Below are 17,265 nucleotides of genomic sequence, written 5' to 3' on the forward strand. Positions count from 1 at the left end.
CAGACTTGGGTTTTGTCCTACCAACTGTACACAAGGGATGCTTCAGGGACAACCATCCCCTTAAGATAAAACCAGAAAGTAGTTCTTACCATTAATTTCCCTGCATAAATGTTTCTCTGTGCTTAAGTAAAACCAGCTCTTAGTTTTCTGCAGAATGGGGAGTTAACTCCCTGGAGAAACGCTGGGAGTCCCAGCAAGCCGCTGGAAGAAGCTGACCTTTGGTACCTGTAAGTGCAGCAGAGAGGCGGCCGCTCCTGCCAGCTGGGGTGATAATCCCCTTTGCCTCTGGTAAGCGATAGCTGATAAGTCTGCACAGAATTACTTGGTGATGTTTATTTATCAACTGGGGCTCTTTTACCCACTGCTAAGTTACTCAGAGTCAATTTTTTGTGTAGGGAAGCTTAGTTTAGATTGCTCATAAGGTGAGGTTATGAATTTCTGCTGGCTTCCCCTGGGCAGGTATGAGGGTAGATGCGTTGGAGGGCAGCTCTAAGTGTTTGCAATAGATTTTTTTGAGAAAGAAAAAGCAAAAAAACCACCAAAACTTCAACATTCCTGGAATACCTTTCGCAAAGGCTAAATGCCCTTGTTTTTGTTCAGACTGACCGAAGGAAAAGGCAGTACCTGGCTTTCTCGCGGCTGCCGGGATGCTGGCGATGCTCGTTGGGGCTCATCAAGGAGCAGTGGGGAGGCCTGTGGCTTTAGTGCTCCCTTTCCACGTCCCAAACATCCCAGCTTTGTGAGTTACAGTTATCTGTAGTAGGAGGGAGGAGCAGGGCCCTGAAGCTGGGACAAGTGCTCTGCTCTCCCTAGTTTTGAGCAGGATTTATACCATACAAGACATTGGCTGGGACTGTGCATTGCCATAGAAAATCTGGTGTAAAATAGGCAAACCTCCTGGGTGGCCAATTGCTCTTCTCTGTGTAGAGCTCACCTGGATCACATCTGCTCTTGATCTATCATTCAGGTAGCCTTAAACTACACTTGGACGTCCTTTCTCAGGATGGGCACACTCACGGCAATTTTGTGTTGAGAAACTGGAGTGAGGCTTTTCTGGACCTTCTGGATCCAGCGCCCTTAGATACCCCCTTCAAGCACGACACATATATTTAAGCAGATATATATATATGACACACATAGTTAAGCATATAGGTATATGCTTATGTTCCATTAAAGTCAAAGGATCAATGCTTTGAAGTGCTTCCTCTAAGTGGAGAACAACATGATGCTGTGCAGCGCTTTAAAATACACCTCAAATGGACAATTTGCCATGGCTTTACATTACTTTGTGACCCAGCAATATCTTTGAACAATACCTCCTGCTCACTTCTTGTTTGCTGGACATGCGAAAACCAAAGCAGCATGCAACTGAAAGCTCTGTTAAGAAATAAAAAAGAAATTATGTGATAAAATCACACGGCAACCCAGCCAGGTCTGCGTTTTGTTAGTAAGCCTTTTTTTTTTTTTTGTCTGCTGATTTATGGGCCTCTCCTCAAAAGGCTTTGTGCCACTAGGCTGGGATGGCTTAACAGAGGTGGAAAGAGCTTTCTCAGACAACGAAAGGGTGTATTACCGTCTGTCCAGGAATAGGAAAGGAAAAAAAATCTCTTGCTGTTGACTGAGGACAAGCAATATCACCCCAAGCTGCAGTCCACAAGGACTGTGTGATGTATTTCATCATTCCTTGTTCAAGTGGAAATGTGCACGTGGGACCTTGAGGACAGAAATGACCCCGTCATAGGGGAGCGCACAGTAAATAAGGCCGTGAGAAGTGGCCCTGTGCCGGGGTCAGGGGTACGTAAGTAGCTTCAGACACACGTGGAGTGAGTGGGGATGGAGCAGGCAGAGCAGACACGCAGTCCAGCCCCTAAGGAAAACTGGAGAGCTACCACAGCTCTAGCTTAGGCAGCATCCTTGCTACTAATATCATGTTAGATGTTGTTTTAAGTGAAAATTAAACTGTTTTAACTGCATCCCCAAGCAAAGAGAAGAGCCAAGATAAAAGTATGTAGGAACCATCATTTATGTTTTTCCAACCCCTTGTACTCACGGAGGGAAGAGTTTGGGCACCGGAGGACAGCCAGAGGGTAAGCAATGTGCCGGTAAAGTTGGCAGAGTTGGCGGCTTCTGCTCTGGGGTAAGCTGGGATGGGATTCATCGATCCACAGCCCTGCTGACACTGGGGAGACATAGCGCAACTTAAACCGGTCCCGGACTCAGTCAGTGCTCTGACAGTGTGGGCAAAACCCAGGGATTTCAGCTGAAACCTAAGCAGGAGCCTAGGTTAACTGCAGTACGAAGTCATGGCCAGATGGTTGCCATCCAGCAGAGGAATAATGAAGGTATTAAGGTTAATTTAACAGGCTTAAGTCTATAGGTGGTCTTAGAAGGCTGCAGTCAAGTAGCTGAAACCTGCCACCCTTTACTTGCCCTGGAAGCGTGCAAGCAGCAGCGGTGGATGGAGGCTCGTGCGATACTCCCAGTGCAGGTTTAGTGCTGTGGAGGACGTGCTGGATTTCCCCGGGGAGCACGGGGGGAGACTGCAGACCTGCCTTTCTGAGCGGAGAGTGCTGGGGGAGGAGGACAGAGGAGTTTGAGAAATTCTGAGCTTTTAACAAGGAAATCTATGAAGCATAGAATGTCCATGGATTAGAAAATTTTATCTACTGTCATGTATAAGACTAGTTAAAAATTTCCAGCGGGGTTTTCCTTTATCAGTGTTATTTCCTGCACTGTAGTCACAGCCTGTCCCCTGACAGGCGTGTTGCTGCTTTAAAATTACAACTTGAATAGAGCAATGAGAAGAACCTGCTGTTTTGTTTTGAACACCGGCGAGTAGCATCCCTTTTGACTCACGTGCTGATGGGGATGGAAAAAGAGGTGCAGGGTGTCACCTCCAGGGAGGAGGTGGCACAGCCGGCATCAGTGGGAAGAGTCACCCCCCCCAGCTGGGAACCGATGGCTCTGGGGTTGCACCGTTACTCAGCTGAGATCTGGATCCCGTGGGAATCCCAGCCGGCCAGCACTTCATCTTAGCTCGCTTTCCCTAAATGAAACTCCATGACGTGCTCTCCAGCACCGAGGCCTCCCGACGAGGGGTGACGTCCATCTGTGCGCTCCAAGATGGGGCGTTCACCTCCAGCCTGACCTCCTCAGCCCTTCACCCTGCAGACCTCCCCAGCTGTCCCCACCAAGGAGCTGGCTCAAGCCAAAGCCCAACTCAACAGCACAGACAGGCGTGTTTCAATACCTGCTTCGGTGCCTGTTGAGTCCATTAACCCATATGTGGCCCATGGGACTGAACGCTTAAACCTTCTCCAGCACAGCAGACTACCAAACTTAATTTTTTTTCATATTTTCTCTCCTTTGCTAGGGACTCAGTCACGTACACAAGTTGTTCCCAGTTTCTCTGCCTAGTCAGCCTTTCTTAACAGCATCCAACGTCCCTTGCAGGCAGCCAGCCCTTCGTTAGGAGAGCTCGTTTTGCCTGTGGAAGAGGTGGGAAAGGATGATCAAAGCACGTGGGTTCCTCCTCAGCCTCTTTTTGCTTCCTGAGTTTATCCGGTCAGCGTTTGAGCGCATTTGAGTCCATCCTGAAGAGCAAGGGAGGAATAGGGCCCTTTTTGTTTGCTTGTTGCTAAAGCACCTTAATTCTAATTAACAGAGTGGTTTAATTAACATTAGGCAGAATCCGCCTGGTTTTGTTCCCTTAGGGGATAAAGGGAGGATAGCAGGCAAGGCAAACAGGTAACATCCTCTTCTGACACTAATTCTCCAGGGCACGGTCCTGATTTCTGAAGGCTGCTCCAGGCTATCTTCTTCAGACGCTTTGAATCTAAGGAAGAAATACAAAACCGGAGTGTGAATAAAGTTCACATTTGGGGAGGAAGGTTGGCTTTGACTGACTATTTGTTTCTTCAAGTGGTGGTGGGCAGTGGGGAAATTTCTGAGAGTTCGCAAACAACTTCTGAACAGCTTAGAGCAGAACTTGGGAAAACACAGCCAGTGATTTTTTTTTTCAGCTGAAAATGATGTGTACAATGTCATCCTTTTCTGCCGTGCTGAGATCCTCATTATCCAGAGGAAGAAGCACTTGCTGCTGCAGATTTTAAGTCTATGGATCAGAGAAGTGTTAATGGACGTCTACTTGTACCAGCTGGGTCTCCACCCAGACCTAGGTACAACAGTTTTATAATACACTATATGAGGCATGATAAGTTTATAACATATTCACAATATCACCTTTATTAAGTCTGGGTGTGTCGGATTTTTGGCGTTGCAGAGAGCATCTCTGTGAAGCGTAGGACCGGAGATATTTGGATACGGCACAAAGAAATGAAACATTTTCTAGGTAGCTGCAGCCTGGCTGCACGGACACCTTGCCTGGCTGTAGTCTGGGTCATCTTCTGCCTCTCGTCCCCAACGGGGCTGGCACAGCACTTGCCGTGATAATGTGCGGTTTTGGTTTGGTTAAATCTGCGGCTTTAATTGGGGCTTCTGGTTCTTTCTTAATGGGTTGCTACTGATTATTGTTGATGGGTGGGGGAAAAAAAAGCCCTTCTCTGAATGCTACATTAGCACAAAGTATCCTGTCTTTATTATTTTAAATTAATATTAAGATTGAATAGTGCAGCTTTGGCACAGTCTAAAGTGTGAACAAGGCGAATTAGACGAGAGATTACACATTTTTGGCATTCTGGCATTAACTAAAATAGTTTAAGCTTTGTCTTTAGTGGTGGTCTTAAAGCAAGTGGAATGCGAGGGTGGAATTCGGGACTGGCTCCGGACTACCCTGGTGTGAATTTCTTCCTTTAGAAGAGAGTGCTTAATTCCACATATTAACATGTTGGGCTATCTTACCAAAAGTGAAGTTACGCTGATTAGTTACACTACAGAAGCTCAAGTATGTACATCTGCTTGAAGCAGGCATTTAATGGCAGGAATAATGGCTAACTTTGCTCATGTAACGTTTCACTTTAAGCGTCTCGAGGTGCACATAACTGACGCTACAGCTGGGAGAGGTTTTTTTTATTTATTTTTATTTTCTTTCAAATAAGCAGAATTCGAATTGTTTATTTCTGAAGTTATTTCCTCCCCTCAGATTACAAGAATTTCACCTCCTTCCTTATTAAAAGAATTTAATCTCCTTCCTTGCTAAAATGAACTCTCCTTCTTCTAAAATAAAGCTATGATGAATGGACCTAGAAAGGTAAATTCTTAAACTTTCTTTAAAATATGCCATTACACAATAAAGTTCCCGGTGTTGATTAAGCCCAGGTGGTCTGCTCACCCAGCAAACAGATATTTTACAAAGCTTTATTATGCCTCATTAGAATTCACTCCTTTAGAAGATTTCTAATTATATTGTCTAATAAAACTAAACCTTCGAAGCTATTTGCATATTATATGAAGAAATCTCATACAACAAACTCACAGTGGATTCAATTAACATAATAGCTAATTATATATCCCATCAGCCTTTAGAGTAGCTCAGCATTCATGTTGCTCCTGTTTTAGCCTAGAGCAAAGGAGGTTTGAATTTTCACTTCTAAATATTGACTTTTAACTAATATCAAAAATGATTTGAACACTTTTGTGGATGAAAAGATAATGATTAAACTACATGAAACATTTTAAAAGACTTATTTCCAAGTCTTTGAAACAATTCCTATCTAAACCTAAAGCTTCGCCTATTATGCATTCCAAGTCTGTCTATATTTTATAAAAAAAATGACCAGATATGTCTAATTGTTTTGACAAATGTTTGATTGACAGCTCAGTTATTTTGAAACTGCCTACTTCCTGCAGTTACATTTTGTATATTTTTCATTGCACTTTGTAATGCAATTGTATTCTTGGCCCGTTGTGGTATCTATCAAGCAAGAAATTTAGGACTAGATTAACAGAGACATAGTAATGAACAGGCATTTGAGCACCCTATAATTGACTGTTATTAAGGTGTCGTCACAGTACTCCGTAATGAATTCTCTTGTTTTGTTTTGAAATTGGATGAGATATTCTGGAAAAAAAACCCAAACGACAAAACACAACCAAACATAAACGCTAAAGTTTCCTTCAACCTTAAAAAAAAGCCCCAAAGAAAGAAAGCCCTCTTTTCCTTTTTAAAGATTTCAGATTATTTGAAGGTGCTTCCCATTTTGAAATGCTCAGTAGAAAAAGCAGGGAGGGAAGGATCAGATGTTGTGACTTATTTGAAAACTTAAAAAACCCCCCCTGTGTTCATCAACCTCCTTGTCAAATGTAATGAAAAATCTGCTGGATATCATATTTATATTTTTACAAAAGATAGCAGATAAAGTTTGTTGCCAAGTAAATGGTTTTCTCCCATTACAATGATGGCTGCCTTTTCATTCATATTTTAATGAGGTTAGTATCTCTGAGACAGCTTTTTCGGGGTGGAGGCCCATGTCTCCGGTACAATTACAATAGGAGTTGCTTTATTGACAAGTACTATTCAAAATCTTCACAGTATAGAAAGAAAGGCTTTAGTTTTCCACCACTTGTCCAAATACTTATTCCTCTCTTACTATTAAAACACTTTCAGAAAGAGCACTCTCAACTGCCTAGAGCCTTGTACGCCCAGGCAGAGCACAGCTCAGCAAAAAATACTTCACTTAAATTCAAGTTGCATTTATTTCTGCAAAAATTTCCCTAGGCAAAACCCAACAAATAGACAACAGAAATTAATAGATTATCTTGGCAGCTTCTGCATCCACGGATTTACAAGAAATGTGCTCATATAATAATAGTTGCTACCCAAAGTGTGAGTCTGCCTCCAAACAAATGAGAGAAGACAAAGTTATGCAGACATTACACATCCAATGTGTAATTTGTTAAAGAGAAACAAAAAATGAGTAAATCCAACTGTTGGCAAGTTATGCTTTTATGTTTTTATACATCTTCTTTATGTATATGCTATCTGCTATCTCTAAAATACTTTTCATTACTGTAGAAGGGAACACAGCCCAAATCTAAACATGATGCTAAATACAAGCCATGCTCTGCCTGAACCACATCGCGTAGGTGCCAGTGCATGTACAAAAACTTTCTTGCACATCCCAAAGAAAGCACACACAGCAAAACCATTTCTGTAAATTTGTGGGGTTTGGCATACGGATTTTGAGGATTCTTTTTTTTTTTTTTTTTCAGACGTTGGATGCATTTTCTCCAGGGTGGTTCTTGGCTTTGCTGCACATGATAAGGTTCAGGAGATGTGCGTGCCCTGTGTTTGGGCAGGGTACCCTGTGGCATCCCACTCGCAGCGCTCCCGAACAGCCAGGAAGCCACGGGAAGGGGCTGCAGAGGGGCAGAAGGGGATGTGACTACACACCTGAGTATCGGTTGGAGTATAGGCATGGAAAAATCTTTTTTTCCAGTATTTGCAGAGTAAAACCCTTCTGCTTATGATAATATCTCTATGTGTAAAGAAATACAGCCATGAAAAGTGGCTTTCCCCATCAGCTGACTTAAGGTACTGTCCTGGAAGTAGCTTAAAAGGGGGATGAAATTTAGTGCAATTTATTGCTATAGCAATGAAATTGCAAAAAAAAAAAAAATCCCTCCTGGAGCAACACTGACCTCAATAGAAGCGATGCCAGGGCTGAAATTAGATTGTGAGGTTGAATCTCACCTTCTGTCGTAAGGGCTGTAAAACCTTCCTCCCACGTTGGCAGGTTATTTTATTTTCTACCTGCAGAAACTGCCACGTATTTCTTTTTTTCGGTGGGGGGGGAAAGTGCTTGCTCTGTGTCTGAGCACCACCTGAGCCTCTGCACTCCCCGCCCCGGCGGGAGGAAGAAGCAGCAGAGTTTGGAGCACAAGTTTCAAACCCCACTTCTGCCACCACCTTCCACCGCCACCAGCTTTTTTTTTCCAGCTTGTGGGACGTTGTGTTTTCCTGAAAAAAAAAATATTTACATCCCAGTGGATGAGACGGACTTTTAATAGCAAAATGCGGTTTTGTATGGGCCTGTCTTTACTGTAAAATAGGTTACACTGCCCTACAAACAGGGTTGGGAGTGAAAGATGGCAGTCTTTTTTTTTTTTTTTTTCCTTTTTTTTTTTTAGGCACTTTTTTGCTTTTCCCAGACTTTTTTTTTTTGTCTTTTTTTTGTGTGTGTCTTTTTTTTTGTAGGCACTTTTTTGCTTTTCCTAGGTTTCATAAAAAGTAGACTCCCCATCCGTATGCAACTGGGGGAGGGAGGGATTTCATAATGGGCCCCGGCGCAAGAAGAAGACGAAGGGGGAGAGAGAGAGAGAGAGAGAGGAAAAAAAAAAACCTCTAAGCTTTAATTTTAATTCTCCTGCCTTTATTTATCTGATTTGTGGCCAGATGGTGGTGAAGCAAGGCAACCCCTTTGTGCAAATGAAGCCCACATGTGAAAGTCCTTCTGTAATGTAATCATTGAGACCGGAAGGGTTCATACTGTGTCTGAAAAGAGACAATGGAGCCGGGATATATCAACATCGCCGAAATCGAGTTCATTTGCGATGCAGGCCCTTTGACTATGGTTGTCATGAAAACTTCCTACTTTGATCAGCAGAGGGTGGAGAGAAAAAGAAGAAGAAGGAAAAAAAAAAAAAGAAGTCTTCTAAAGGGGCAGGGATGCGGCGCGGGTGTTTGCTGTGCACTTGGCTCCGGTTCACGCCCCTTTCCGGAAGACGCAACAGGGAGAGGAGCATCTTGCACCTTGACCTGTCTAGACGGGGCGCGAAGTTTGGGGTTTTTTTTTTTTTTTTTTTTGTCCCCGTTTCCAAGGGCGAGGGTTGCTCTTTGACCCCCACCGCCAGCGGCGGTGGCTCTCGGGGCGTAGGTAGCGGCCGGAGGTTTCCTGCCGAATTCTCGCAGCGGCCGGGAGGGAAGGGGATGGACAAAGACACGGACCAGCTGTTCGGAAATAAAGCTGAAATAGTAGAACCTGGGAGAAGCTAGGTTTTGTAAGCTATTATTTTCCGCACAAAACCCCTGGGAGGTATTAAACAGCTGCATCTGAGCTGGCGAGCAGCGGCTAAAAGACAGAGCAACAACTGAAAGCCCGGGACTTTTGCAAACTCTGCTTCAACTAGAGAAACAAGTGGCTGGAGCGCCAAGGGCTTTCATGGCCCGAAACATCCGCCGCCGGCGGCCGTCTCCCTTCGCTGCGGTCTCTTCGGGCTGCCGGGAGGTTTCAAACCGGGCGGCTGGCTTCTGGAGGAGGGCGAGGGGCGCGAGGGGCGCGGCGGGCGTGAGCCGGCAGGGTCTGCGCAGGTTCTGCAGGGCCACCTTAGCTCGAGCTGACGTTTTTAATTACGTGCGTAATGTAATGTGTCAACAGTGCTACATAGCGAGGGGGATGCTCTTTTTCTCTTTCCGCGACCGAAGTAGGCATTATCTGTATGAAGTGGTGGGGGGGGGTGGTGATGTAATAAGCAAAAAAAATCAATTTTTGCCTCCGTGAGGTTCCTTTGGCAAAGTCAGAGAGCAACTTAGCGGAGTTCTCGGGACAGAAAAGGAGATGGGAGAGGTTTGCTCCTAGGCAAGAAGAGAAAAATCTGTGCAGACTTTAAAAAAAAATCCAGGTTTGATCTGATGCTTACAAACGTTTGAAATTTGCCGTAAGCCAACATAACAAATGAGTAACCTTTTATTTTCCAGCAAAAGCTGTGTCAGTGTGCCCACTCTTTCTCCTCATTAGGAAATTCATGCAGATCGTGCCTTGTTTTAAGATTTTTGCCATATTTTAACATACTCCGTACTGGCTACTCACAGAAACCGGCTGAGCATTTGGAGATAACACTGCGTTTTGTCAGATGCTTTATAACATTATTTAGAAACGTATTCGGATCTATTTAGGGCTTCATAAATATGAATAAAGCATTTACAAAAGGCACGTCACTTGCAGAAGTAACGCAGGGATTATACCAGATGCTTTATACATTACATATTTCCTAAACTCCAACAGTTCAAAACTACACTTTACTTGGGGAATTTTTTTCTAAGTGATTAAATATAAATCAGCATTTCCCAGAAAAATATCTCTGTTGATTTATGTGCAGGAAATAAGGGAATTGTACTAGTGGCTAAAAATCCAGATTGCTACTAAAGTAGTTTCAGTTATTTATGGACAAATTAGGGATGTCATCCTTTTTTTCTTAGGCCCCGTGGCGTAGGGATGGATTTTTCTTAGCTAATTCTGCTAAGAACACTGAGGTGCTCTGCCTGGCTTCGTGCCAGCACCTTCCTCAAATACGTATTTTAATTTTTTTTAATGCTTTTGGGGTCTTTTTTTTTTTTTTTAGCTCTAAATGGAAAGTGTGCGGGGAAAAAAAAAAAAAAAAAGACCCCCAAAAAGCCATGGGGTTGTGCTGGCCGTGGCCTTCCAAGCAGTTGGAGACTTGAAAGAGGCAGGCGAGAGAGCCGGCATGCACGCTCGGAGGGCCGGAGCTCCCGGCCAGGAGCGGAGGCAGCAGCTCTGCCTCGGTCACCGGCAGCTCGGGGTTATTGCATGTCCTGGCAGATATTGGTTTGATTTTTTTTTTTAGCAAAGCGCAGCAAAGGGCCTTTTTTTGTGCGTGTACTGAGCACGACTTCCAGCAAGCGGATTTTATTTCAGTATGCTTTTTTCTCTACCCACGTTAAAGGGCTTCCCCTTGTTTATGGGTCGAAGTCTGGAGATCTGAGGACAGGAATTCCCTCTTAATATGCACCCAGGCTTCCTAAAAGGTACCAAACACCAGGCTGGATGGGGCACCCCCTCGGAGCCGTGCTCCTCCGTCCTTCCCGGGGGGTCAGAGACCCATTTCGTGGCACTGAGGGGAATTACCAGCAGCTCCCTAAATACTGGGGTGGGGGGGCTCGGCAGTTCATTGCTGTCGACTGCTCTATCTGAAGTGAAATCAGAGCTGCATCTGCATGGTCAGGGAGCTGTATTTATTGCACATCGTGACCACTAATATCAGAATACAAAATGGGCTTGCTTTATTTAAATTTCAAGTGCCTCCTCCCTGAGTCCATGTTGAAAGGGGGGGGGGGGGGGGGGGGATCGCTAACCAAGTGAAATGCTTTTTGGAGGGGTTCCCCCCCCCCAACCCATGAATGTGGATTTGAAACAACAGTGAGGCTGGGCATAAAGTTTAAGTAATATTTGGTAGCATTAATTCTCGGGCAGCCCCCATTCATCCCCGCGCTGCATAGGGCAGGGAGAGTGGAGCGAGCCGGGGGCTCCTCGCCGCAGCATCGCAACCGCCTTGCTTCTTTCTAGCTAAAAAAAAAAAAAAAAAAAAGCACAGTATGAGTATCCTCCTTTTTTTCATCCTTACAGTGGGAAAGTATCGTAGAAGAGTATGAAGATGAAATATTCTCACTTATCGCCCAAGAGGCAGACTATCTAGCTGACAAGCTGTGCAGTGAAAAATCAGGTACTGTGTCTGATGTAACATGTGCTCTCTCTACAGCGGTGTGGGGTTGGGTTTTTTTTTCAAACCCAGCGTACTGCTTTGGAGGAGAAGTGGGCTGTTGTTGAATAAGCAATGACACTACATGACTTTTTAAAAAACATCCCTTTTTTTAAAGGCTTTTAATTCTTTTTAATTCTTTCGTGCATATTAATGCAGCATAATTTGAGCATCCCAGCTAACGCGGCGTGTTTTCCTCCTGGTGTTACATGATTTTTTGCTCCTTATGTGTCTGCGCTGTCATTTCCAAGTCAGAAATGAAACTAACCCTCTTGCAACAAAATACAGGGATTTGTTTCTCCCGTTTAATTGCTAATTGTGGCCACTAAGCTGAACTGCGAGCCATGAGAGTGCAGCTTTAGAAATGTGCCGTTCATTTTTAGATGAACTCTTCGTTGCCATCAGACAAGAGTTATCCTTAGAGGGGCTGGCCAGCCCACTGCCCCATCACCTGCTAGGGAGGATGTATTTTATAAATGTTTTCTTTCTCTGTAAAATGTATAGTTTCAAGTAAGGCCTCTTTTCAGCCCTGACAAAGTAAGAAAATGCTTGCAAAAATTAATTATAGCTTATTTAAAGTCTTCCTCCATTCCTCCATTTGTTGCCCTCATTTTCAGTGTTGGGTTTTTTTAACTTTTATATTCATTTCTGAATCTAAAAAGCACATCACTTAAGGCACTAAGTACTATGAGATTATAAATGAAGTTGGATTATCCTTCCTCAACATGCTGCCTTTAGTGATAGAATATGCATGAAAATATTGATCTCAGAATAAACGCCTGTGAGTATTGGTGTGTGTTTTTGAGATTTAAAGGCTGTAAGCATTATTTGGGATGTAAGAAATAGAGCCCATAAAAAGTACTAGAAGTTGGTGAAAGCTGACTCACTAGAAGTTCATAGAAATAAGTTTATGTACTTTAAAGCATCAGCGTATTTTTAATACTTATTCAAAAAGCATAGTGCAGAGCACTGGAGAACTCCATTTGTGACGACACAAAGTTCTCTCTATAATCTGTGTGGACAAATAATTCCAAAAAATAAACGTTCCAGGACAGGTTTGATTTTTTAACAAATATTTCTTATTTGTCATATCTGCCATAACGGAGCTACTCTCTGTTGTGCCAGAAGAGCAGACACACCGAGTAGCAGATTATTTTGAAAACAACGTACTTCCTCCAAAATGGACGGCAGGATTTCTGGTAGCGGGACTTGTACAGAAAAACTTCCTGGGCATTTCAGAAACATAACCCAGAAGGGTCTGTGGGATAATGTAGAAAAACCATCATCTTCCAGAGAGATTTTCTCAGAGAAGAGGAGATTGGGATAAATCCCCTCTCCTCCTTGCATCCCCTCATAGCAGCCTCTAACCCTTTTGGAGAACAAATTGCAGTTTTGTGCATCTTCAGTAATACTACAAAAATATTTGCCAAAGGTGCATGCAAAATATTGATATCAAAGCTCGCATTGTTAAAAATATCTTTTTTTTTTTTTCCAATGGACCTGCTCAAAAGTGCTTTATTTTCCCTTTGAAATCACATTTTGGGTTTAAAATCCACACTGTGTGCTCATCCAGCTTTCTCACATCAACAAAATAATTTTCTCGCTTCTGACAGAAGAGATTGCTGTAACCGCATGTTAGCCTCATTCACGCAAATACCACTCTGCATTTGTGCAGGGCGGCTCTTCCTAACTATAAATAGTGGTCCGCAGAGAGGAAAGAAGTTTAGTTTTCTTCCTGGCAATTAGCACAGATAAACAAGCTGCCATTTAATAAAGAGAAGTGTAAGCCCTCATCGTTGCAAATATAAGATGCTCGCAAAAGTGGCAGGAACACTACAGAGCGATTGAGCTATCCTGGCATAAAAATAAGGGCAAGAAATTAATATACCATTCCCTGTATCACCCCATTGCCCATTTAAAAAATGTCAGTATGTTAAAGAATAAATATGAAAAAAAAGGCACAGAGACTTTTTTTTAAGCTAATTCACTCTATGTATAAAGTGAGATGAAAAGAAATTTATTAAATTTCATTAAAAATAATGAAAACATGTTTCCATGAAGTCTGCAACAGGCAGGAGCTGGCAGAGGAGCACAGTAATACCTGACAGAGCAGGAAAGTGCCTGCCTGGGTTTTTCCAGGGAAAATAAATTCAGGCTCCAGTGCCATTGGAAATGGTGAGTCTTCGAAATTGTGTCAGGATTCACGCCAGCCACACAGCACTAACATATAACTTACCAAAGCCTCCAACTCACAGAACACAATGAGAGTTATATTATTAAGTCTTATCTGTTTTAGAATGGCAATTTTCATTAATACGTTATATTAAAGCAATATTACACTCTTATCGTCTTACTGTAAATTATTGGCTCTTTTTATTCAGAGCTCCATGTATTCATTCAGAATGGCATTTTTAACTTTTTGGTGGGGGGGAGGAGGAATTATCATACTAAGCGACAGAAATAGTATAGAAAACCTCTCCACGGGCCAGTTGCAGATTTTGATGCTGTGGATTTCATCATAAAGCAGGACAAAAAAAACCAAAACAAGTCAGTGATGTATTCATTTCATTATTATGCTTTTAATTCTGTTTTAAAGGCTGTGTATGTGAACATGCCTTATTTCTTGTGGCCCATTGCAGACTTATTAATACTGGTGTAATCAAACCCTTTTTATACTGTGCTATGGTAAAATAATAAGGGTTGCAGTTTCCTTTCAGCCTACAAATGTGACATAAATGGAAGTCCCATATTATAGGAAGAAAACCCCTTATCCATAAGTCATGTTTAGTACTTTTTTTTTATTCTAATATCATACCAGACCTTTTTTTTATGGCTACTGGAGGTGGATGTTTCTTGTTTGATTAAAAAGTGGGAAACTTCAATAAAGTCTTTTAGCATGATCAAACCGTTTGATATTTACAAGCATAGATCCGTTTGCTGTCATGTATTCTTTGATCACGCAAAAAGTCTCAGCGCTAGACAGGCAGGCAAAACCTGCTGAGACACACCTTCAGATCCTCTACTATTTTTACAAGCTTAAAAAAATCTAAAAGTTAATTTTCAAGGAGATTACCCCCCCCTTTTTTTTTTATCCCCCCCAGACAGGAGGTGCGGTTCCTGGTTGGACCAATGGAATAATAGAGGGGTTTTTAATTGCAGAGCCCTTTAATTTTTTTTGCCGATTGCAGTCATTTTCTGTGTGCTCTTTCTGGTTTTATATATATTTTTAGTTGCGATAGTTGGGGTTCAGTGCCATGCCAGCAGCGTTTCATTCGGGTTTAGATGGAGTTATGCAAACACAAGTAAGAAGCCAAAAACCAGCTAAAGCTTGTGCTAATGTATAGACCACAGCCAGTTGATTTATAAGTGGAAAATAATTTAATACCGCATCTTTTATGAGTGCTGAAAGCTACTGTTTAAGTAACACCAGGACTTCTGCTACATCTTTTTTTTTTTGTAATGTGCTCACAGCTATAAAAATGTTCTGTTTGGCTAAAATCTTCCAGTCCCCGTTTTATCTTAAAAGTGACTTAACCCCTGTATTTCTTTATTTAGCTCTTTGGAAAGTTTGACTATAATTTAGGCACCCGATGTTGAGTTATACAAAAGTGAAACAAAACGCTCTTATTCAACTGCAAAGAAATCCAGAAGTCTTTTTCTGCACAATTATCGCTCGAACTATTGTGTTTTTGCAAACTGATACTTTCTAGGAGGTTCGTTCCCAGTGAGAACTACTCTCCTGGAGAGTTTAACAAAGCTAGCAGCTACATCAATTAAAAGCAACTAAAATGTCTGTTATGGGTATGTGTAGAATATTAAACTGCCATTAAACCATTTACCATTTACCTTAATACTCTCTGCAAGATTACGGTTAATAAAGCCGATATATGGGGTACGAAGCTGTGGTTTAATGCTGCCACAGCACCCTGGAATTACATATTTTCTCACATTTTTCTCCCCATGCAACTAGGAAAAAGAACAGTATAGAGAGAGATTAGCCTTTGAGTCCCCTGCCCTGCAATAGGATCTGTGAGCACAGATTTCCCTGAACGCTACAAGGGATTGAAGGATCCATATCAGTGGGGTTTATTAAAGAACTGGGCTGTGACACTCCTTGTTTTAAAATACCAAGTTTGATTAAAAAACCCACAGATTTTAGCCGCAGCTATAAGATTATACTGGGAAGACAAGGGAAAGTGAATTTAAACGCTAACGTGAGCCCCTCCGGAGAGTGAGATGGGATATTTTCTACGTTTACTGCTGTTGTTAAATTTTTCTTAGGGTGCAATATGCTGGGGTCTGTTCTCCAAAGTCAATCCATGGCCAACCCCATCCAAGGCTGCACCAGCAAGTGCCCAAAGCCAGATGTGAAACCCACCTGGGCAGCAGCAGGCTCGCTGTGAGGGCTTGGGCGCTTCCTGGCTTGGGTTTCTAGTAACTATTTCCCCATAAACTGTGGCTTTGTGATGTGAAAATCATTAGAGACCCCGGCGTCGTGGGATACTTTTTCAATTAAAATGAGCGAGAGTTTTCGGGGCTCTGCAAAAATGCCACCTTGCGTGGGGATGCACGGGTCGTGTTTGTGCCTTGGAAGGGAAGAGTGAGACCCTGAATTATTTAACACATTTGAGGATGGGAGTTGAGAATAGATTGCTTTACTCTAGTTTTAAAAAATTCTTCTTGCTCTGTTTCAAAGAGTATATCTAAAAAAGCCTGACTCGCTATCATTGTGTCATGGTTATGCCTCAAACTGTGCCTTCTTCCTGATTTATTGGGCAAAAGTAGTGGAACGTGCTTTAATTTTCAGCTTAACACTTTCAGTGGTGGACATGCTTCAAGAAGAAAACCTGCCTTTTCTAGTTTGAAAAATAGATATTTTTTATTAAAGAAATAAGTACTTTTAACAAAGTGTTACTGTTCAGGACATCAGTAAATCACAGCCAACTTTTCCTTCCTTAGGCGCCTGTGCAGAGGCTGCTGCTCGCACAGGGTTAGAGAAGAGATCAGCTCCTCATTTTATAGAGTAAAGTAAGATGAAAACACCATTTTTTTCCTTGTATAATCATTTCTTGCCGTTGTAATATCTCCCGTATTTTCTACTTTTAACTCTCAATGTGCCCGCATTCCATAGTCTTATTTTTTTTTTCATTTTAAGTGGTTTTCTATTAAAAGTATTTTGAAATGAATGTGCAGAGGTTTTGGTGAGAATGTGGAGTTTAAGGGGGAACTGGCTATTTGACCTTATTTCTGTGTTCAGGTTTTTATTTACCCCAAGGTATTCATCTCAGTTGTGCTGATTTTCACAAAATCGACATCTGATTGTAAAAGTTAGAGTCTGTAAAAACTGAGCCTCCTGCTCCAGCAGAAAAAGATAACCAAGATAATTTCAATAAACCTATTATTTTTTCAAATTCATGTGTTTGTTTTAACAGATGATCAATTCGTCTGTATTTCCATAACAGAAATAGTTTAGAGTTTATAGCTAAGAGCTGCTAAGTTTGTATTGCTGCTGTTGAGATGGCGACGGGAAACTTTCCAAATATTTCTCCTTTTAAAGGTGAAATAACTTACTGGAATGTGTGTAGTTTCTTTAAAACAAGCCATTCCTTTAAAATTTCCATATCAAAGTCCTACTGATCCCAATATAAATGTTCACTCAACCTGAGCACCACTAGTGTAATAACTTTTTTAAATTAAAGCTTTCTTGCTGAAGAAGTGTCAAAAAAACATCAAAATATTCCCGGCAGGGCTTATGCCTTTCATCATCGGGGGTTTTTTTTGGTCCAAAATATTTATTAATCAGTATAAAAT

At 42.2% G+C, this 17,265-nt stretch overlaps 1 protein-coding gene across 1 annotated transcript in view; it reads left to right on the forward strand.

The window, feature by feature from the left end:
• CNPY1 (canopy FGF signaling regulator 1) overlaps nt 1-17,265 on the forward strand; it is a 98,896-nt gene that overhangs the window by 58,272 nt on the left and 23,359 nt on the right. Inside the window, 2 exon segments of the mRNA XM_030009000.1 lie at nt 9,460-9,615; nt 11,322-11,418. Of these exon segments, the coding sequence (XP_029864860.1) occupies nt 9,460-9,615; nt 11,322-11,418 (253 nt within the window).

Source organism: Aquila chrysaetos, chromosome 3 (genome assembly GCF_900496995.4).
Source record: "Aquila chrysaetos chrysaetos chromosome 3, bAquChr1.4, whole genome shotgun sequence".
Lineage (NCBI taxonomy): Eukaryota > Metazoa > Chordata > Aves > Accipitriformes > Accipitridae > Aquila > Aquila chrysaetos.